Below are 23,327 nucleotides of genomic sequence, written 5' to 3'. Positions count from 1 at the left end.
ACCCACAATAATATGTGATTATATTATTTTCCTCATAATTCCTCACTTTTTTTCCCTAAAATATTTCCCACTAAAATCCATACTCCTAGGGCCTTTAGGTGTGATTATAGTTTTTTTTAAAAAATAAATTGTTATGTAAACTTGTTTATGTGTGATTTTGTTTGATTTCCTTATAAATGAGTAACTTCATGTTATTATGTGTACAAACTGATTGGTTTATAAATTAATTTGTTTCTATTTTTGATGTGAGGTATATATTTTTGTTGGTAATGTCGTATGAATTGTGTTTGATTTTATTATAAATTATTTGTTTTGTTTTTCGTTTGAAATTAATGAGTCATGCATTCTCTTTTTGGACATTTTTAATTTATATTATGATATAAGTTAAAAAATTTAAATTTGTTTATGAGTTGATTTAATTTATCAACAAAGGATAGTGTTATTTATTTATTTATTTTTTAAAAAAACTACCATTTTCTTTACTATTGTCTTTGTTTTGACTAGTATTCTTAAAAAAGTTTGCAAAAAAGAAATTTCTGAGAAACTGACAAGGTGAGGATGGTCCCATATCATTGATATCGATTGGAGTGACATATAATTAAATTAATCATGTCCGTTAACGTATTCTACTCTCTTTGACGATTCTTATATGGGTAAATGTATCAATCAACATTTATGTACAGAAAATTGATAATTGAGTGGTGAGATCTTTTCGTGTTGACTAATATAGTCACTAGCCTATAGTCTATAGTCCATAGTGTATTTGAATGGAACTTGTCTTAATGGTCAATAGTAAGGAAATTGGCATTAATTTTTTTTTTATGATAAATAAAAGTTTGATTGAATCATTTCAGTTGCTGTAGAAAAACCTTGTTTTTTCTTCTGTACCAAATGGAATCCTTCTTCTCCACAAGATTTTCCATGGCTGCCCTTCTTTATTTTATGATCATCCCCTTCTTATTGTTCCTTAAAACTACCCATGCAGATTCAAATCCTCATTGTTCACCATCTTCTTGTGGTGATATCATCAACATAGCCACTCCTTTTCGACTTAACACCGATCCAAAACACTGTGGCTACTCTCAGTATGAGCTTTCTTGCGAGAACAATCTTACTGTTTTACACTTGAAGTCTGTATTACACTTGAAGTCTGTCAAATACTTTGTGAGGTCAATCAATTATGCCAATTACACCATTAGAATTGTGGACTCCAATCTTAACAAAACCAATTGCTCCTCTCTCCCAAATAACATTGTGGGAGGATTATATTCGTTCAGAGGTTTCAAATATTCCAGCTACTTGTTCGAGTATTTTGTGAAAACAATAGTTTTCTTGAGATGTGAGAGTCCAGTAAATTCCTCTTATTATATAGACACCACTCCTTGCAATATTGGTGGTAGTTTAGCCTCCCAATATTCCAAAACCAAAACTACTGATCATGTTTCTTCTTCTTCGTCTTCTTCTTCTTCTTATTATTATGTGGTCGATGGTGGTGGCCTTGACGTTTTTGATTTTGCGATCGGGTGCCGCTTGGAGCTGACTACTTTAATATCGAATGAGGCAGTGGTGAGTGGGAGGAATACTTCTTATGTGGACATTCACAACCAGCTTGCTTATGGCTTTGAGCTTTCATGGTTGAATAACTCACATTTCTATAACGGAAGAAATTACTGCCACATCGATTATTCCAACGAGATGCAATGTAGTAAGTAGTTCTTCTTCGCTTACTATTGAGTATTGAATCAACTTCTCCAACTTTCTTCTGATAAGCTAATGTTGAAGTTATTTTGGATGGTTACAGGGTGGACGAGAGCTAAAAAAATTCTATGTAACAATTCTTTCTTATAAAACACCATTCGTTATACAATTGTTTCAGTAGTGTTTTAAAACTTTATATTTTATTTTTTGATCACATCTTGTCTTTGTGCAGCGAATTTTTACATGATAATATTCTCTTCAATTTATGGGCTCGGTACGTAATAAGACCTTTCACTTTTAGAAATCTGTGTACTGGAAAGTTTATTTAATTAATAGGCTATCTTAACTAATTTAAAGAGAATTAACATTTAAAAAATATATGATTTATTTAGACAACATTTAAAGCATATTTCAATTAAGATTTTGGTTTTTTGATGGATAAAACTGGGTATATAACTATATAGGGGGGCTCCAAGGTACACACCCCATTTATTGATGTACCCGCCGTACACCCCCTCTTAGTGACTTTAAAATTTTCGGAAATTCTAGATAATTTAAGAGGTCGAAAATAAAGTTTCAAAAACTTTATTTTACACGCGTATAAAAAAAAATAGCAACGCGTGCAAAATTCTATTTGAATCTAGATTTCGACACCTTAAATTATTTAGAATTTCCTAAAAATTTACAGGATATCCTAATAACTATAATATACATTATCATCAAGTTAGAACTAATTTATGTATACGAGTGCATAAAAAAATACAACGACTTCTTTATATATATGGAAGACTTCTCAATGGTTACTACTCATACATATACATATGTACTAATAATTATAATGATGTGGCAATATAGTGACTTGATATAGCAAGTCACCAACAAGTATATATTTTTTTCTATATTAATTTTGAATTTATTTATTTTTCATAATAAATACCCGTTTTTCATTGGGTAACCCTTCCAAAAATTTAAAAAAATAAAAATTTATTTTTAGAAATATTATTAATAATTATAAATATGGACCATTGATTTTAATCTAATGATTAATATTAAAATAACAATCCATGAGTAATAACCATTAAGAGTACATCCATATATATATAATATAAAAGTTAGGTTTACCCTAACCTAATAGAGGCAAACGGTGGGGCAAGTTACCCGCCTCTTCAGTAGATCTCTTCCTATTGCCCTTGCTCTCAATGTCAAGAGAATCTCTTCCCAAAATGAAAATACTATTTTTAAACATAAAAAACTGTTTCAATTTTTTTGTCTTCCAATCTTCGGTCCTCTAGATTTCTTTTCATAAACTTAGTTATAACTAAACTAATATAAATTTTTAAATGCTTTTTGTATACATGATAAATTCTTAGGTGAAATCAACTTGATGCATAATTGTGCACTAAATTCAATGTTTATTTTGGTAAATTGCAGGACTAAAATTTACATTGGGAACTCCATTTGTAGTTGCCTTTTTAATCTATAAATGGCGAAGACGTCATTTATCAATGTATAGTTCTATTGAGGAGTTTCTTCATAGTCAGAATAATCTCACTCCTATAAGATACTCACATAGAGAGATAAAAAAGATGACCCAAAATTTCAAGAACAAATTAGGTGAAGGAGGTTATGGCTCTGTATTCAAAGGAAAACTTCGTAGTGGTCATTTTGTTGCAGTTAAGATATTGATTAAATCCAAAGGAAATGGGCAAGACTTCATCAATGAAATTGCTACAATTGGCAGAATTCATCATGTTAATGTCGTTCATTTGATAGGCTTTTGTGTCCACTCCTCAAAGCATGCTCTTGTGTATGATTTTATGGCTAACGGATCTTTGGAAAAATACATTTTTTCTCAAGAAGGAACTACCTCCTTAAGTTGCGAGCAAATATTTGAAATTTCACTTGGTGTCGCGCGTGGAATTGAGTATATGCACCAAGGATGTTGCATGCAAATTTTACACTTTGATATCAAACCTCACAACATTCTTTTGGATGAAAATTTTATTCCAAAAGTTTCTGATTTTGGGTTAGCAAGATTATGCTCATTGGATAATAATAATGTGTCCCTAACTGCAGCAAGAGGAACCTTAGGATATATAGCTCCTGAGCTATTTTACAAAAATATTGGAGGAGTTTCTAATAAAGCTGATGTGTATAGTTTTGGAATGTTGTTGATGGAAATGGCAAGTAAAAGAAAGAATATAGTCGCAGTTGCAGAAAATACTAGTCAAATTTACTTTCCTTCATGGGCGCATGATCAATTAAGTCAAGGAAAAAATGTCGACGTCCAACAACAGATATAGATGGGGAAGATTCAATAATTATAAAGAAAATGATTATAGTGGCATTATGGTGTATACAAATAAAGCCAAGTGATCGCCCTACAATGAACAAAGTCATAAAATTGCTTGAAGGAGAAATTGAATGTCTACATATGCCTCCTAAACCTTCTCTATATGAATTGGAGAAGCCTATTGATCATGTTCAATTCACATTGTATTCAGGGGACTCAATAATACCATCATTAACACTACAAAGATAATTTTGAACCTACATCCCATCAATTGGCATTTACAATCTCTGTACTTTTTTTTATATATAAAATTATTGCTTTTCATCTTTGTTATATCAAAATATTATTGTCATTTGTGATTTATTTATTTATTTTTGTGTGTAATTATACTTTGTTTTCATAGCTCTCATCATTGGCAGGATTGAGATTGTAATGACCCACTAATCTAGACTAATTGGACCATTAGCAAAACTATACATAAAACTTACATTTTTACAAAAATACCATAATTTATTGAGTAACTTGAAAAATAAGAGTTATTTACAAAGAAACAGAATACTAAGAAGGATTATGGGATCCCATTGTTTTTAAAACAAAACATGGTTTAAAATAAAAGACATTACATCATAATGCGGAAAAATACACATAAAAACCATAAAAAACATAAAAGGAGACTACATCCTCGAATCGATAACGCTCGGCCCCTTGACTCCATTCATCATCGATACACATCCTCCCAAGCATCACGAATCTTACCGCCTCTAAACTTATTTTCCTGCACATAAACAGAAAGGAGTGAGCCTAATGCCCAGTAAGGAAAATCTAACACAAAGTCACATACATAATTTCATAAGAAAACATAAAGACTTAACATAATACATATAACATACACTTATTATAATGGCCATTATTACTTGGGGTCCCATAGACTAAACAAGCATATGCCCATGGGATTAGTGGGGTCCTACTAGCTAAGTAGGTCATATGCCCATAACCCATTTGGGGTCTTGTTAGTCATATGGGTCATATGCCCAAGCCTACAAACATACACATATACATATCATAACACTTTTAATAACATAAAACATATAGATAACATAATCACATAACATGTTGATTCTAGCCTATTTCCTTACCAAAGTTACCGAGATTATGGACTGAGTTGGGATTGTTGGAACACTCCTAAAACCATAAGAAAGAGTAAGTCTAAAGAAAGGAGATGAAATGAAAGAGATGGAAAGACTAAACCATAGAAAACATACTTACCGACTTATATGCTTAAGAGCTTGGATTCCCTAACCAAAATAAGAATAAGGTTAGGGGACTGAGTAGAAGGTTTTGAGAAAGGAAATAACATAAAATACAGAAAGGAACTAGAGTTTTGGGTTTACCTCAAAGATTGCAAGATCAATCTAACCTCCACCGAAATACTATAGAACTCACTTCCCAAAGTGTTTGATAAGCTTATGATGTTTAAGCTTATAGTTTTTCCCCAAACCAAGTGTTTACACTCTCACACTCACTTAACACTAGCAGCTTCTGAACTTAGAGCAAATGGTGAATAATGGCTGGGTACTAGGTCCTATTTATAGAGTTTGGAGATGAAAAGATCTTGATTTGACTTGAATAAAAATAATGGCTTTTTAGGTGAAAATCATTTGAATAATCGTTCAGCAGAGGCTGAAGACTCGTTCAAAAGATGCTGGACTTATGAAGAAGTTTGAATGGCTGAAAGGAAAAGAATTCAAAAACAATTGAACATATGCTGAAGGAGGCGATATATCGCCCCCTGTAGGCGATATATCGCCTGGGCCAGTATGCCCGAGGCGACCGTGCATCGTTTCGTGTTTTCCGTATCTACGTGCTGCAATATATCGCCCCCTATAGCTGCGATATATCGGCACTCGCTGAATATTTAAACACGAAATTACACATTTTTAGCTAAGTTTGAATGGAGTAAACAACCTTGACTAAGCCCTCAACATACTCAAAGCTGCTGACTGACCCTATAACATTCAAACTTTACTCCTTATTAGATTTAATCCTCCAAAATACTTAATCCTTAATTACCATTCATAACATGTGCTTCAAATCCTATTGGTTGATGTCTAAATCTTATAATATAATAAATATGATCCTTAATATCAGTCACTTTAATCAAACCTTAGGTTATACTTAATATTCTTAAACTATAGATTAAACTTAGAAAATCTATAAGTACTACTATGAGTGTCCAAATAATTCCCGGTCTGAACCAAAAATCCATAGTAACAAAGATAATGCTATAAATACTATCATACTACTATCTATCTTAGCTAAGTAAAGTTCTTGGACTCTACAATTCTCCCCTACTAAAAAGAATTTCGTCCTCGAAATTTACTTATCACATAACTCCGGATACCAGCCTTGCATGTCCTCCTCTAACTCCCACGTTGCCTCGCATTCAGAACTATTGCTCCATAGGACTTTGACTATAGGAAGGCTCTTAGACCGTAACTACTTCATCCCTCTATCTAGGATGCTAACCGGTCGTTCCTCGTAACTTAAGTCTTTCTGGAGCGCTATGGTATCGTATTTGAGGACGTGAGATGGATCTGACACATATTTGCGTAGCATCGAGATGTGGAAGACGTTGTGACTATCGGCTAGTGCTGGCGGTAGGGCTAGTCTATACGCAACTGTTCCCACTTTGTCCAATATCTCAAAAGGACCTATGAATCGGGGACTGAGCTTGCCTTTCTTCCCGAACCGCTTGACACCCTTCATAGGAGATATCTTCAGGAAGACTTGATCTCCAACTTGGAACTCCACATCGCGTCGCTTGGTATCCGCATAGCTCTTCTGACGGCTTTGAGCAGCAAGCATACGCTGTCTAATATGCGTTACTGCTTCTTGAGCTTGCCTAACAGCTTCGGGCCCTAGAAGCTGCCTTTCTCCTACCTCGTCCCAGTGCAACGGTGATCGGCACCTTCTTCCATATAGCAACTCATAAGGTGCCATTCCGATCGTCGACTGGTAGCTGTTGTTGTACGAGAACTCGATCAGCGGTAAGTACTTGTTCCACGATCCTCCAAAGTCAAGTACACATGCGCGTAGCATATCCTCTAAGATCTGAATCGTACGCTCTGACTGCCCATCTGTCTGAGGATGGAAAGCTGTACTAAGACTTTACTTAGTACCCATGGCTTGTTGTAAGCTTCTCCAAAATCTTGACGTAAACACTGATCCTCTATCTGATACTATCGTCTTGGGGATTCCATGCAATCGTACAATCTCTTGGATGTAGATGTCAGCATATTGGTCTGCCGTATAAGAAGTCTTAACAGGCAGAAAATGAGCCGACTTGGTTAGTCTATCTATGACTATCCAAGCAGAATCATGCTGCTTATTTGTCTTTGGCAGACCCGTCACGAAGTCCATGGCTATATCGTCCCACTTCCACTCCGGTATGCTAAGCGGTTGCAATAATCCTGCAGGCCGCTGATGCTCCGCCTTCACTTGCTGGCATACTAGACACTTAGATACATACTCCGCTATGTCCTTCTTCATCCCTGGCCACCAATATACTGCCTTGATGTCATGAGTCATCTTGGTAGACCCTGGATGAACCGAGTATGGGGTGCTGTGCGCTTCTTCTAGGATCGTCTTCTTAATACTCTGATCGTCTGGCACGCATACCCGATCCTTATATCTCAATAAACCTTGACTGGATATTGAGAAATCTGTAGTCTTGCCTTCTCTGACTGCATCCATGTGCGTTGCTAGCGAATCATCATGTCTCTGACCATTCCGTATGTCTTCTAGCAGATTCGATTGGATAGACAAGTTAGCCAGCTTGCCTACAACCACTTCTATTCCGGCACTGATAAGCTCCTGCTGTAGTGGCTTTTCTATTCTGGATAAGGCTGCTAAGTTCCCATAACTTTTTCGGCTAAGTGCATCGGCAACTATGTTTGCCTTCCCCGGGTGGTATAGGATTTCGCAGTCGTAATCCTTTACTAACTCTAACCACCTGCGCTGCCTCATGTTAAGCTCCTTCTGAGTAAAGAAGTATTTTAAACTTTTGTGGTCCGTATAAATCTCGCACCGTTCTCCGTAAAGATAATGGCGCCAGATTTTTAACGCAAAGACCACCGCTGCCAACTCCATATCGTGAGTTGGATAGTGTTGTTCATACTCCTTTAACTGACGTGAGGCGTAGGCTATCACCTTGTCATTTTGCATCAGTACGCATCCCAGTCCTAACTTTGATGCATCACAGTAGACAACGAACTTGTCGTTGGGTGTTGGGACACTAAGTACTGGGGTTGAGCAAAGCTTATCCTTAAGCAACTGGAAGCTTTCCTCACACTTATCATTCCAGTTAAACTTTTGTTGCTTTCGGGTCAGGTTGGTGAGTGGAGTGGCTATCTTAGAAAAGCCCTCTACAAACTTTCTATAGTAACCTGCTAGCCCTAAGAAGCTTCTTACTTCCGACGCGTTCTTTGGTCTAGGCCAATCTTTCACGGCCTCTACCTTCGATGGATCTACTGCAACTCCGTCTTTAGATATGATGTGCCCGAGGAACGCCACTTTTGAGAGCCAAAACTCGCATTTCTTGAACTTCGCGTAGAGTTGGTGCTCCTTCAATCGCGTCAAAATTATCCTCAAGTGTTCCTCGTGCTCCACTTCATCCTTGGAGTAAATTAAAATGTCGTCGATGAACACAACGACGAATTTATCCAGGTAGTCCTTGAAGACCCTATTCATTAAGTCCATAAACGCGGCTGGCGCGTTAGTAAGACCAAAAGACATAACCAAGAACTCGTAATGTCCATAACGAGTCCTAAAGGTTGTCTTGGGGATATCTTCTCCCTTTACCTTGAGCTGATGATACCCGGACCGTAGATCGATCTTAGAAAATACAGTCGCGCCTCGGAGTTGATCAAACAAATCATCAATCCGAGGTAGCGGGTATTTGTTCTTAATTGTTACTTTATTCAGCTCTTGGTAGTCTATGCACATGCGCATACTTCCGTCCTTCTTCTTCACGAATAGTACCGGAGCTCCCCATGGTGAATGGCTTGGCCTAATGAAACCCAAGTCTAGGAGTTCTTGTAGCTGTGTCTTTAACTCCTTGAGTTCCGTAGGTGCCATCCGGTATGGTGCCTTAGAGATAAGCTCGGTGCCTGGTACTAATTCTATCGTGAAGTCTATCTCTCGAGTTGGGGGCAATCCTGGCAAGTCATCGGGAAAAACTTCTGGAAATTCTTGTATAACTTGAACATCTCTAACTTTAAGTGACGTCTCCTTCTCCACATTCGTGATGCTGGCTAAGAACGCTTGGCATCCTTTCTCAATCATTCTCTGAGCTTTGAGAGGTGACACTAACGGGGTGCGTAATCCTGAAGCTTATCCCATGAAGCATCGTCTCTGGCCGTCAGGAGTCTCGAACATCACCTTCTTGCGTTTGCTGTCGATCGTTGCACCATGCCGTGCTAGCCGATCCATGCCTAGTATTACGTCGAAGTCCTTGATCACTATCTCTATCAGATCTCCTTCTAGTTCTATGTCCGCAATCTTGATCAGTACGCCTCATACTATTCGTGATGATAGAACTACTTTGCCCGAAGGCAACTCGGTTACAAACCTAGTTTTAAATCTTTCACTAGGTTTGTCTAGTTTTTCTATCATTCCTAACGAGATCTACGAGTATATAGCTACCAATCAAGCGATACTAGAACATATACTATCGAGGATAGGATCTGACCTGCAAATCCTTGTTATTAGCATGGGTTCCTCCTTGGGTCAATGCAAAGACTTTGGTCTGGAACCATCGTTTAATCCTTCTTCTCCTCACTAACATTCATCAGAATCCTTTCTACTTCGATTGCCGTTTCTAGAACATTGGCATAGGTAGTGGTTCCCAGGTTTGCTAACTTAACCCCTAATTCCATCTTTGGTCTAAGTCCTCTGACGAACTTGGTCAACCTCGTAAAGTCGGTTGGGACCAACTCTGGTGCAAACTTGACTAATCTGTTGAACTGACGAGCATATTCTTCTATCATTAGCGATGACTGCTGAGGTGTAATACTTCTTGTGGAACAGCTCCACAAATCTTGTCCATATTATGGTGGTGACATCGTTAGTCAGGTGAACTAAGTCCCACCATATTTTGGCATCCTTCTTGAGTAATGACGAGACGCAGGATATGTGGTCTGCATTACTAAGATTCATGTGCGTAAGAATTGGCTTCACATTCCTTAGCCACTCTTCTGCCTAAAAGGGGTCTATAGTCCCTTCGAAGTTTGGAGCGTGCTGCTTGCGAAACCTCTCATACACTGACTCCATATTCGGTACTGGATGTGGCGCGTAGTTCGTCACTGGCCATCCCCCATATGGACCAACTTGTTGGGGTGCTAGGGCCATTTGTTGTAGCTGCGGCTGCGGTTGCGGCGGAGGCTGAGGCTGAGTCTGCGCCTGTTGACGTTGTTGCTGCAAGAGTTCCTCGACTTGTTGTCGCTGTCTAGCGATTTCCGCGATGTTGTCAATTGACGGTGTCGGCGCGTTGCGGCTAGTAGTAGCACGCACTCCTCTTCTGCGAACTGAAGGGCATCATTGGTCGTTGGAGGCGTTTCCGTTGGTGCGTGTAGATCTTCGGAGCGACATCTTTACCAAAAGTTCTAACAGTCGAGAACTTGTTAGAACTTACCCTAATAGGCTCTAAGGCAAAAACTTATTCTAAAACAAACATATCTCGGACCTATTTATTATGACTTCTTATGAAAAATTATATAGGTCTTTATTTATTATTAGAGTGGGTTTCTATACTTAGAAAAACAAGTCATCTTTATTTTCTAGGTGTGTTTCTACTCATCCTATATGACTTAATTCTCAGGCTCGATACTTATCTTTGTTCCAAAGTTAACCATATTGAGGGAGGGCTGGGATCAGTAAAATCGTTCCCACTACTAAGGCCCCCTAACTCTCAATAAGGAAACTTGGTTCATTGATTTGTATCCACCTTCACTGAACTTAGTCATTATTCATTTTATTTATTACTTATTATGATTGCGAAAATAAAATCAAACTCATACATGATGATAAAATAACATGAAATTAATTTGGAAAAATAATTTTCACTTATTACAATCATAAAATAAAGAAATAAACAAAACAAACAATGAAAAACTAGCTATTCCTAAAAATTGGGATCTTCTACATCCGATCCTTCATCTAGCATATCATTATCTATCTCCTTATAATCATCATTGTCTTGAGCCTCAAAATTTCCTCGGGGAAGATTCAAGAAGATCCTATGTTGTTGCTCATTAGTGAATTGAAACTCTAAATCATAGGTGAACTTAAGTATGAAAGAATAATATCTTAGGGCTGCTTGTAAGTCATCATCATTATTTATATTCTCCCATATTTCTTCTAAAGTTAAAATTGCTGAAGGGAAATCTTTTAAAAGCCTAATTACTAGGACATATTGTTCTGCAGCTCTCATCATGATTTGCTTAGACTCTTGAAGGTGACCTATCTCTTTGTGGAACAAGATCAATCTTTGAGTGATCCTTTCTAGTGCTCCTACGGTGTTCCTTGACTCCCTTATTCTTTTTAAAGCCTTAATGGCTCGGATATCCTCATTGCTTAAAGCTCCGTTCATTCTTAACTGAAAACATAAACACTAAAATTGTTAGCTATACACATAGACAAAGTAACTTGTAACTTGTAACTTAAACACTTACTTGGCGGTCCGATTCGGAGCTTTGAGCATGTGTATCGAGGAGAACTTCATGCGAAGGAACCGTTTGCTCTGATACCAACTGTAATGACCCACTAATCTAGACTAATTGGACCATTAGCAAAACTATACATAAAACTTACATTTTTACAAAAATACCATAATTTATTGAGTAACTTGAAAAATAAGAGTTATTTACAAAGAAACAGAATACTAAGAAGGATTATGGGATCCCATTGTTTTTAAAACAAAACATGGTTTAAAATAAAAGACATTACATCATAATGCGGAAAAATACACATAAAAACCATAAAAAACATAAAAGGAGACTACATCCTCGAATCGATAACGCTCGGCCCCTTGACTCCATTCATCATCGATACACATCCTCCCAAGCATCACGAATCTTACCGCCTCTAAACTTATTTTCCTGCACATAAACAGAAAGGAGTGAGCCTAATGCCCAGTAAGGAAAATCTAACACAAAGTCACATACATAATTTCATAAGAAAACATAAAGACTTAACATAATACATATAACATACACTTATTATAATGGCCATTATTACTTGGGGTCCCATAGACTAAACAAGCATATGCCCATGGGATTAGTGGGGTCCTACTAGCTAAGTAGGTCATATGCCCATAACCCATTTGGGGTCTTGTTAGTCATATGGGTCATATGCCTAAGCCTACAAACATACACATATACATATCATAACACTTTTAATAACATAAAACATATAGATAACATAATCACATAACATGTTGATTCTAGCCTATTTCCTTACCAAAGTTACCGAGATTATGGACTGAGTTGGGATTGTTGGAACACTCCTAAAACCATAAGAAAGAGTAAGTCTAAAGAAAGGAGATGAAATGAAAGAGATGGAAAGACTAAACCATAGAAAACATACTTACCGACTTATATGCTTAAGAGCTTGGATTCCCTAACCAAAATAAGAATAAGGTTAGGGGACTGAGTAGAAGGTTTTGAGAAAGGAAATAACATAAAATACAGAAAGGAACTAGAGTTTTGGGTTTACCTCAAAGATTGCAAGATCAATCTAACCTCCACCGAAATACTATAGAACTCACTTCCCAAAGTGTTTGATAAGCTTATGATGTTTAAGCTTATAGTTTTTCCCCAAACCAAGTGTTTACACTCTCACACTCACTTAACACTAGCAGCTTCTGAACTTAGAGCAAATGGTGAATAATGGCTGGGTACTAGGTCCTATTTATAGAGTTTGGAGATGAAAAGATCTTGATTTGACTTGAATAAAAATAATGGCTTTTTAGGTGAAAATCATTTGAATAATCGTTCAGCAGAGGCTGAAGACTCGTTCAAAAGATGCTGGACTTATGAAGAAGTTTGAATGGCTGAAAGGAAAAGAATTAAAAAACAATTGAACATATGCTGAAGGAGGCGATATATCGCCCCCTGTAGGCGATATATCGCCTGGGCCAGTATGCCCGAGGCGACCGTGCATCGTTTCGTGTTTTCCGTATCTACGTGCTGCAATATATCGCCCCCTATAGCTGCGATATATCGGCACTCGCTGAATATTTAAACACGAAATTACACATTTTTAGCTAAGTTTGAATGGAGTAAACAGCCTTGACTAAGCCCTCAACGTACTCAAAGCTGCTAACTGACCCTATAACATTCAAACTTTACTCCTTATTAGATTTAATCCTCCAAAATACTTAATCCTTAATTACCATTCATAACATGTGCTTCAAATCCTATTGGTTGATGTCTAAATCTTATAATATAATAAATATGATCCTTAATATCAGTCACTTTAATCAAACCTTAGGTTATACTTAATATTCTTAAACTATAGATTAAACTTAGAAAATCTATAAGTACTACTATGAGTGTCCAAATAATTCCCGGTCTGAACCAAAAATCCATAGTAACAAAGATAATGCTATAAATACTATCATACTACTATCTATCTTAGCTAAGTAAAGTTCTTGGACTCTACAGAGATCAATTTTTATATGAATATTATTTGACATATATAAAATTCTATGTTTAAACATAATTTTCATGAATTTCATATATTCATCATAAATGATATATCTCTCACTACAACAAAATATAGATTAAGTGGCATTTACAATTGTCATTAGTTTTAGTAACATCATTTATAACTTTAGTGATATTTGTGACAAATGTAAAATATTCCCTTATGACTGAAAGTATATTGACACTTGAAATGCACTATTATTCTTTTTAATAACAATTAGAATATGTCACTTAATAATAAATGATTTATATTTTTTTAGACCTTGTGTTTTGTCCCATTACCTGTTTGGACTCCGTGTTTTGACAAATTATTTTTTCGACTCTATGTTTTGTAAAATTGTTAAAATAGAACCATAAACCCAATTTTGGTCAATGAATTCTCAACTAAACTCACAAATAATTTACTAAACTAACAATTCAGAACAAAAATAAAATCATTCTGCTTAAAAACTGTATTGTTATATTCAATTTTTTCTTAATCAAAATTGAGTGTAGGGTTCTATTTTAACTATTTTACAAAACATAGGGTGCAAAAAATAATTTGTCAAAACACATAGTCCAAATAAGTAATGAGACAAAATACATGGTCCAAAAAATTATAAACCAATAATAAATTACTTATCATAATAAATATTTATTTTTTAAATTGAAAAATAATTTTAGATGCCTTTTAAAAATAATGCGACTAAACTATATTAAGTACATTTAGAAAACTATTACTAGTAATAAATAACCATTGTATTCTTGCAAGACTATCTCACCAAAATGTTGAAGGGCATTATATATATATATATATACCACTAAATAAAAAAAACTAACTTAATAATACAAAATATTATAATTACATTATGCCATACAAAACATAACCAAATATAGTAAATATTCATCACTAATAAATGCCACTAATCTTCCAATTTCCACATATAAATAATGTCAATTGATTATGTTAATCAATAGGAATAGGAGTATTATATTTGCACCCCAAAAATATATATAGACACCCCATTAATTAAAAAAAATTATTTTTAAAATTATTTTTCTTAATATTTTTTTTTCACATTCTTTAACTTTTTTTTGTTAATTTCAATCATTTTATTTTATCTTGTTTTATAATTTTTTTTTTAGAGAAAAACTTATTTTAATAAGTTTTTATATATTTTTTCTTTTAATTTTTTATTTAAATAGTTAAAATATATATTATATATATATGTATTTTTTAGAATATGAAAAAGAAAGAAAATTAGAAAACGTAAACACAAGTTCAATATATATATATATATATATAATATATATTTATTTTTAATAAAAATAGGACGTATTAATCAAATTTTGAAGTACAAATAGATCAATATCATGCATATTAATTATCAAATATTTGATACGCCTTTCACATCGATAACCCATCATTTACGGTTTGCCACTTTTCCCTTCCATTGAACACTATTTTTTTTTGGCAAGACATTATAAGTTTCAATCCTAAATATAAAGAAAAATATTTATAAACTTCATAAACACTGAAGATATTGATTCAAATTAAATAAACCAAAAGGTATTTATTATTACAAAAATTTATAACAAACACAAAATAACAAACAAAATCCCAAAACAAATTAACCAAACAGTTTGTAACGGATATATAGCAAATATAATGTAATGAAAATAAACAAAACAATTTATGCGCTATAAACATTAAAAAATACAAAAAACAAACCTAAAATGTTTATCAACATCATAAACATTAAACATATTGATTCAAAATAAACAAGCAAAATGGTTGATTCTTAGAAAGACACATAACATAAAAAAATTAACAATAAAAAGCCCATAAAAAATTCAACAAACTAGTTTATAGCAGAAAGAATAACAAAAGTTATATAATGAAATAAACAAAACAATTTATAAGGTATAAACATTAAACAATAAAAAAACAAACCTAAAATATTTATTAACATCATAAACACTAAATATATTGATTTAAAATAGATAAATAGAATGATCGATTCATAAAAAGACTTGTAACATGGCATTGTCAAGTGGGCCTCATGGGCCCTCAAAAGAGGTCAAGGCCCAGCGAATACTGAGTTGCCAGGGGCTCGGAGGCCCATACCTATCTTAAGCTCCGCGACTGGTGAATAACCGTATAGTAAGGAGCCTGGACCTGAGACATAGGCCCGAACCAACTTCGTGGACTCACCAAATCTCGGCCCTCCGGGGTTTAGACCATTGTGGTAGATTGTCCATTCCAAGGAACGAATCCCACCATGTGGGATCCGGATGAAGAGTCCAGGTTCATCCTCTCGATCCAACTCGTTACCAGGATCTTTTCTTCGATTTGTGATCGTTAGCTGATGTCCTTCTTGGTAAAAGAACCTAGACCTTGGTAAATGACCCCGAGCCTAGGTAAACGAACCCGAACCTCGGTAAATGGACCCGGACCATACGTCCGGGTAGAACAAGACCAGTTCTTTGTACAACTGACGTGTCCTCGAGAAATCTGGCAGTTGGTCTCCCTAACTAACCTATAGAAAGGGATACGCACGGTATGTACGATGTTCCTAGGACAATACTACCACTACTCTGACAGATCTTGTCCCCAGGATCCCCCTGGGAGCCCACGCGGATCAGTCAGTGCCAACGTACAAAGGGCAGCTGTAAGGCTTTACTATACTTAAGCCGGCCCAATAGGCCTAGAATAACAACTTGTAATCATGTTACACTCTTGTATTATAGCTCCGTTAGAGAGCATTTATGATTATATCCTTATTGGGCCCGAATTAGTCTGGACCAAACTACATGACCACCTATAAATAGGGTCATTTGTGCACTGTAGCAAGGATCCGATTTTCTCTTGTATGCAGAAACACTGCTGAACTTTGCAGAAAACCTCAATTGTTAAACTCTCTAAAGCTCAATACTATTGGCTCGTGGACTAAGGTTCATTAGCGCCCCGACCACGTAAAAATTGCGATCTTGTTCATTTCTTTGCCTTTCTTTTTAGCTCTTATTTCTCGATATATTTTTAGTTTTTGAAAAACTCGGTAAACATTTTGGTACTTTTATTGAGAGTTGAAGAAAGCTTGAACCAGTCCTTGTCCTCTACAAAGATGGTACAAAGATGGTGAATACCAGACATACTATGTTTAATCGCGCTCAACAACAGCAATAACAAGACAATGGAGAACCATTGCAAAACTAGCTGTTACATCCAGATTTCAAGCCATGAGAATTGTGATCTCGAAAGCTGGATTCATAATGAATGAACTCGTAAAGTCTGGAATATGTTCGAAATCTAAACATCGAGCCTGCGAAGTAGAGACGACTTCGAAGATGATAGCCTCAAAATCCTCACAAGCTCGAAAGATAGACTCCGAGGTACATCTGTTCTCAGGATGGCCTCGGATCAGGGCTTCGAGCCCGACGCGCGTATGAGCTCGAAGTCATGTGGTCTCGGGGAGATGCTATAGCTCGAAAGTCAATAAGAAACCTGTGAGAATAGGGCCTTGGTGATATAGGATAATAACTTTGAATATCCTAATGAGTCATTTATAAGAGACGCGGTCTACATTTATTACTGTAAATCCCCTACAATCAAGGGATATTATTTGTGCAGTTATACGCCCCCTGATCTTCAGGGGACGTTTCCTTGTATATCGGATTGCAGGCATTTAATGCCATCTAATTTATTTGCGTATACAGAATAACTTCCCGAAATATGTGAGATAGTATTCTGAAATCTTCTCTATAAATAGAGAGGTCATGCACCATTGTAAATGACCGAATTTTTGTGATCTTGAGAGAAAACTCTGGAGAATTCATCCTTGAAGAATTTCCAGATATCATCTTAAGTTTAATAGCAAAGACTCGTGGACTAGGCAGATTTAACTGCTGAACCACGTAAAAGATCTCATTTGTATTATCGTATTTTTATTGGCCATTATTGATTATTGTTTACGTGCTCTTCTTTCACTGTTGATGAAAAACGGCGTCAACACTAGCAACTTCCTCAAGACCAACCAAAGGATGTGCCTTATCACGGGCCTCTGCCCGACGACTCCTAGAAATTTATCGTAGTGGTCGTATTGTTGTAGTTAAGATATTGAGTAAATCCAAAGGAAATGGGCAAGACTTCATCAATGAAATTGCTACAATTGGCAGAATTCATCATGTTAATGTCGTTCATTTGATAGGCTTTTGTGTCCACTCCTCAAAGCATGCTCTTGTGTATGATTTCATGGCTAACAGATCTTTGGAAAAAAACATTTTTTCTCAAGAAGGAACTACCTCCTTAAGTTGTGAGCAAATATTTGAAATTTCACTTGGTGTCGCATGTGGAATTGAGTATATGCACCAAGGATGTTGCATGCAAATTTTACACTTTGATATCAAACCTCACAACATTCTTTTGGATGAAAATTTTATTCCAAAAGTTTCTGATTTTGGGTTAGCAAGATTATGTTCATTGGATAATAATAATGTGTCCCTAACTGCAGCAAGAGGAACCTTAGGATATATAGCTCCTGAGCTATTTTACAAAAATATTGGAGGAGTTTCTAATAAAGCTGATGTGTATAGTTTTGGAATGTTGTTGATGGAAATGGCAAGTAAAAGAAAGAATATAGTCGCAGTTGCAGGAAATACTAGTCAAATTTACTCTCCTTCATGGGCGCATGATCAATTAAGTCAAGAAAAAAATGTCGACGTCGCAACAGCAGATATAGATGGGGAAGATTCAATAATTATAAAGAAAATGATTATAGTGGCATTATGGTGTATACAAATAAAGCCAAGTGATCGCCCTACAATGAACAAAGTCATAGAATTGCTTGAAGGAGAAATTGAATGTCTACATATGCCTCCTAAACCTTCTCTATATGAATTGGAGAAGCCTATTGATCATGTTCAATTTACATTGTATTCAGTGGACTCAATAATACCATCATTAACACTACAAAGATAATTTTGAACCTACATCCCATCAATTGGCATTTACAGTCTCTGTACTTTTTTTTATATATAAAATTATTGCTTTTCATCTTTGTTATATCAAAATATTATTGTCATTTGTGATTTATTTATTTATTTATTTTTGTGTGTAATTATACTTTGTTTTTATAGCTCTCATCACTAGCAGGATTGAGATCAATTTTTATATGAATATTATTTGACATATATAAAATTCTATGTTTAAACATAATTTTCATGAATTTCATATATTCATCATAAATGATATATCTCTCACTACAACAAAATATAGATTAAGTGGCATTTACAATTGTCATTAGTTTTAGTAACATTATTTATAACTTTAGTGATAATTGTGACAAATGTAAGATATTCCCTTATGACTAAAATTATAGTGACACTTGAAATGCACTATTATTCTTTTTAGTAACAATTGGAATATGTCACTTAATAATAAATTACTTACTACTACAATTTGGAAATCAGCCATTGGACATGAGAGGTTGGTTCTTCTTAAATCGATTTAACACATGTTCATAAGTCGGTTTACACAGAACTGACCTATCATGTATGTCCAAGGTAAGCATAGGAGGTCGGTTGCGTGAGAATTGACCTATTATGTGGACATGGTAGGTCGGTTCTGTGTGAACTGAACTCCCATGCTTGTAGAAGACATAATAGGTTGGTTCATGCAAAATTGACCTACCATGCTGTCATGGTAGGTTAGTTCTGTGTGGACCGACCTACCATGTCCTACCTTGCTGACATGGTAGGTCGCTACTATGTGAACCGACTTATCATGTCTCATTATAAGAATTTTAAAATATATTAATTTATTTAAACTATAAATATATATATATATATCTATATGTAAGCTATTAGTGTATGAAATGATTGTAAGAAATTTATATTTATTAATATTACATTATAATGGTTTGAAGTATAAATAAATAAATGATTTAAATTAAATTAATATATTTTAAAAATTTTAATAATGTAAAAACAAATTAGAGTATCTTTAACAATATATTTGTGTAATGACACAGAATCGAACTAACATGTCTTTTAAAAAATTATTTAAGACACTACTCTTTTATCAAATTTTTATTTATTTATTTTAAATTGTAAATATTATTAAATTAAAATATTTTTTATTTATAAAATATAATTATAATGTAATATTAACAAATATAAATTTTACATTATTTGAATTTTAAATATATTAATTTATTTAAACAATACATATATATATAATTATTTCAGTATGAAATAAGTATAAAACAATATACTTATTAATATTACATATATTATAAATTTTGAAATATAAATAAATTAATAAATTATTTAAATTAAAACAAATTAATTTAATTTTTTATAAACAAGGAAATAGTTTAATTTAATAGTATTTATAATTTAAAATACAAAAACTTTATAAACTAATTTAGAGTATCTCTTTAATAATTTTTTAGATGATATGGTAGGTCGGTTGTGTGGGAAATGACTTCTCATCTCACATGGTAGGTCGGTTGTATAGAACCGACCTACCATGTAAATATAAAAATACATTATTAAAGATACTCTAATTTGTTTTATATTATTGGAAATTTAAAATATATTAATTTATTTAAACAATACATATATATATAATTTATTTGGGTATGAAATAAGTATAAAAATATATACTTATTAATATTACATATATTATAATTTTTGAAAGATAAATAAATTAATAAATTATTTGTAATTAAAAAAATTTATCTCATTTTTATAAACAAGAAAATATTTTAATTTAATAATATTTATAATTTAAAATAAAAAAAATTTAGAGTATCTCTTTAATAATTTTTTAAATGATATGATAGGTCAGTTGTGTGGAAAATGACTTCTCGTGTGACATGGTAGGTCGGTTGTGTGGGAAATGACTTCTCATGTGACATGGTAGGTCGGTTTTGTGGGAACAGACCTACCATGTCATTATAACAATATATTATTAAATATTTGTTTTTAGATTTTTAGAATTTTAACATATATTAATTTATTTAAACAATACATATACATAATTTATCTGGGTATGAAATCAGTATTAAAAAAATATACTTATTAATATTATATATATTATAATTTTTGAAATATAAATAAATAAATAAATTATTAATAATTATAAATTTTAATTTAATTTTTATAAATAAGAAAATATTTTTATTTAATAGTATTTGTAATTTAAAATAAAAAACTTATAAAACAATTTAGAGTATATTTTTAATAATTTTTTTAAATAACATGATAGGTCGATTGTGAGGGAAACGACTTCTCATATGACATGGTAGGTCAGTTATGTGGGAACAAACCTACTATGTATTTATAAATATATATTATTAAAGATGCTCTATTTTTTTTAGATTATTGGAATTTTAAAATATATTAATTTATTTAAACAATACATATATATATAATTTATTTGGGTGTAAAATAAGTATTAAAAAATATATATACTTATTAATATTACATATATCATCATTTTTGAAATATTAATTAAATAATTATTTGGAATAAAAAAAATTTAATTTAGTTTGATAAATAAGAAAATATTTTAATTTACAAATGATATATTTATAAATATTAGAAAAGAAATAAATTAAATAAATTGGAGGTTTATAATTTTAAATTTTAACATCACATGTCAGTTTTAGAACATACTTTTCATGTTGCATTATAGGTCGGTTCTAGAACAGACTTATCATGTAAGCATCATAGGATAAATTAAACTATATATTTAAATTTTTTAAAATTAAATTTAATAAATTACATATTTATAAATATTACAAAAAAATAAATTAAATAAGTTGGAGATCTATAATTTTAAAATAAAATATCAATATATTCAAATTATATATGTTTAATTTTTACATCATAGGTTAGTTCTAGAACAAACTTATCATGTTGCATCATCGGTAGGTTGCTAATGGACCACTTATCATGTTAAAATTAGGGCATTGAAAACAAGCAGAGTCCTAGAATTTACTTAGCTAGTTAGATAGTAGTAGTAGTAATAATCGCTAGTATTAGTTATAGTATGTTCATTACTGTAGATTTTGGTTCAAGCCGGGACTTAGTTGGAAACTCCTAGCAATAGTTATGGATTTTATAAGTTTAACCTATAGTTTAAGAATATTAATTATAACATAAGATTTGATTAATATTGCTGTTTATTAATATGATAATTATTATAACTTAAGGTTTAGATAGAGCTAATAAGAATATGACATTTGTCATGAGCAATGATTATTCTTAAGGTTTAGATAGAGCCAATAGGAATATGACATTTGTCATATGTATGATTATTAAAGAATTATTATTTTAATGATAAAATAAGGGAAATATAAGACTTAGTCTTCACCAGAATTTGTTAGGAGCATGACATTTGTCACAATTTTATTTATTCGTGATTTAGATATTTTATTTATTTGTGATTTAGATAATTAAATAGATTTTTCGTAACTTTATGGTACTGTAACTTCCGACCTATTTTTGACCCAGTTATGTTATGAATTTCGAAAAATAGTATTTCTAAAACGTTGTAGATAATTTAATTAGCTTTCTAACGGTATAAATATATTCTAAATCGGATTCCTACAGCTCCAGATATGTTAATTTTACTGTAGGTTAGTTTAGAGTTATGGGATTTAGAAAGTTAGAAGTTAGGATTCTATTTTAAATTTAAATTTGGATTATAATTAGAAGAATTTTATTCCCAGAACTCTATAAATAGGACCTAGCACCAAGCTTTTTCATTCATTCTTCAAGCATTGATCAGAGCCTTCTAGGTGCTAGTGAGACTATAGAGTGATAAACACTTGGGTTGGGGTTATAAGCTTTGTCATTCTAAGCTTATTAGACACTTGGGAAGTAAGGTTCATAGAGTGTATTTCGGTTTCGAGGTGTAGTTCGGTCATAGCAATTTCAAAGGTATTCCTATTCTTAGTTCCTTTTCTGTATTGTTAGTTCTTATAGTTTTTCTCTACTCAATTCCTAACCCAATCTTCTCTATTCTTGGTTAGGCATCTAAGTTCTTCGAACTTGAGATTTCTTGTTGGTAAGTATCTTCTCGATGGTTTAGTTCATTCCTCTTCATCTCTTTCTTTTAGAAAACTCACCTCTCTATTAATGGTTTTTAGGAGTGTTCCAAAATCCCGACTTTGTTCTCATCATCCCGGTATTTTGGTAAGGAAAATAGGATAGATCTTGTATGTTTGTATGATATGTTATGTTTATGTTATGATATGTTTATCCTATAATATGTATATGTATAATATGTTTTGTAGTCCTTGGGCATATGACTTGTTTAGATACAAGCCCCAAGATTATGTTTTTAGTCGCTTGGGCATATGACTTGCTTAGATAGCAAGCCCCAAGATTATTTTATCATTTTCATGGTTTAGAGTTATGGTTTACCCTACCTCAGATATTAGATAGGGGACCTAGATGGGTTATCATATACTACCATGTGATCTAACCTACATCAGATATTAGACAGGGGACCTAGATGGTTTATTACATGCCATGTTAATGAGTTAATGGCCATTAATATTGTAGTCCTATATGATATACAT

At 33.3% G+C, this 23,327-nt stretch overlaps 1 protein-coding gene and 1 pseudogene across 1 annotated transcript; both read left to right on the top strand.

Moving 5' to 3' along the window:
- Positions 1 to 780: 780 nt before the first annotated feature.
- LOC133834536 (LEAF RUST 10 DISEASE-RESISTANCE LOCUS RECEPTOR-LIKE PROTEIN KINASE-like 2.3) lies at positions 781 to 4,352 on the top strand (annotated as a pseudogene).
- Positions 4,353 to 17,986: 13,634 nt separating this feature from the next.
- Positions 17,987 to 18,826, top strand: LOC133778894 (rust resistance kinase Lr10-like). The gene has a single exon (XM_062218908.1). The coding sequence runs from the start codon at positions 17,987 to 17,989 to the stop codon at positions 18,710 to 18,712; it is 726 nt and encodes a 241-aa protein (XP_062074892.1). The 3' UTR covers positions 18,713 to 18,826.
- The last annotated feature ends 4,501 nt before the right edge of the window (positions 18,827 to 23,327 follow it).

This window comes from Humulus lupulus, chromosome 5 (assembly GCF_963169125.1).
Source record: "Humulus lupulus chromosome 5, drHumLupu1.1, whole genome shotgun sequence".
Lineage (NCBI taxonomy): Eukaryota > Viridiplantae > Streptophyta > Magnoliopsida > Rosales > Cannabaceae > Humulus > Humulus lupulus.
Note: the sequence above shows the minus strand (reverse complement) of the source record. Positions and strands in the feature narration are given on the sequence as shown.

Excerpts from the sequence above, each read along its gene's own strand:
- LOC133778894 (XM_062218908.1), top strand. The coding sequence starts at position 17,987 with ATGGCTAACAGATCTTTGGAAAAAAACATTTTTTCTCAAGAAGGAACT.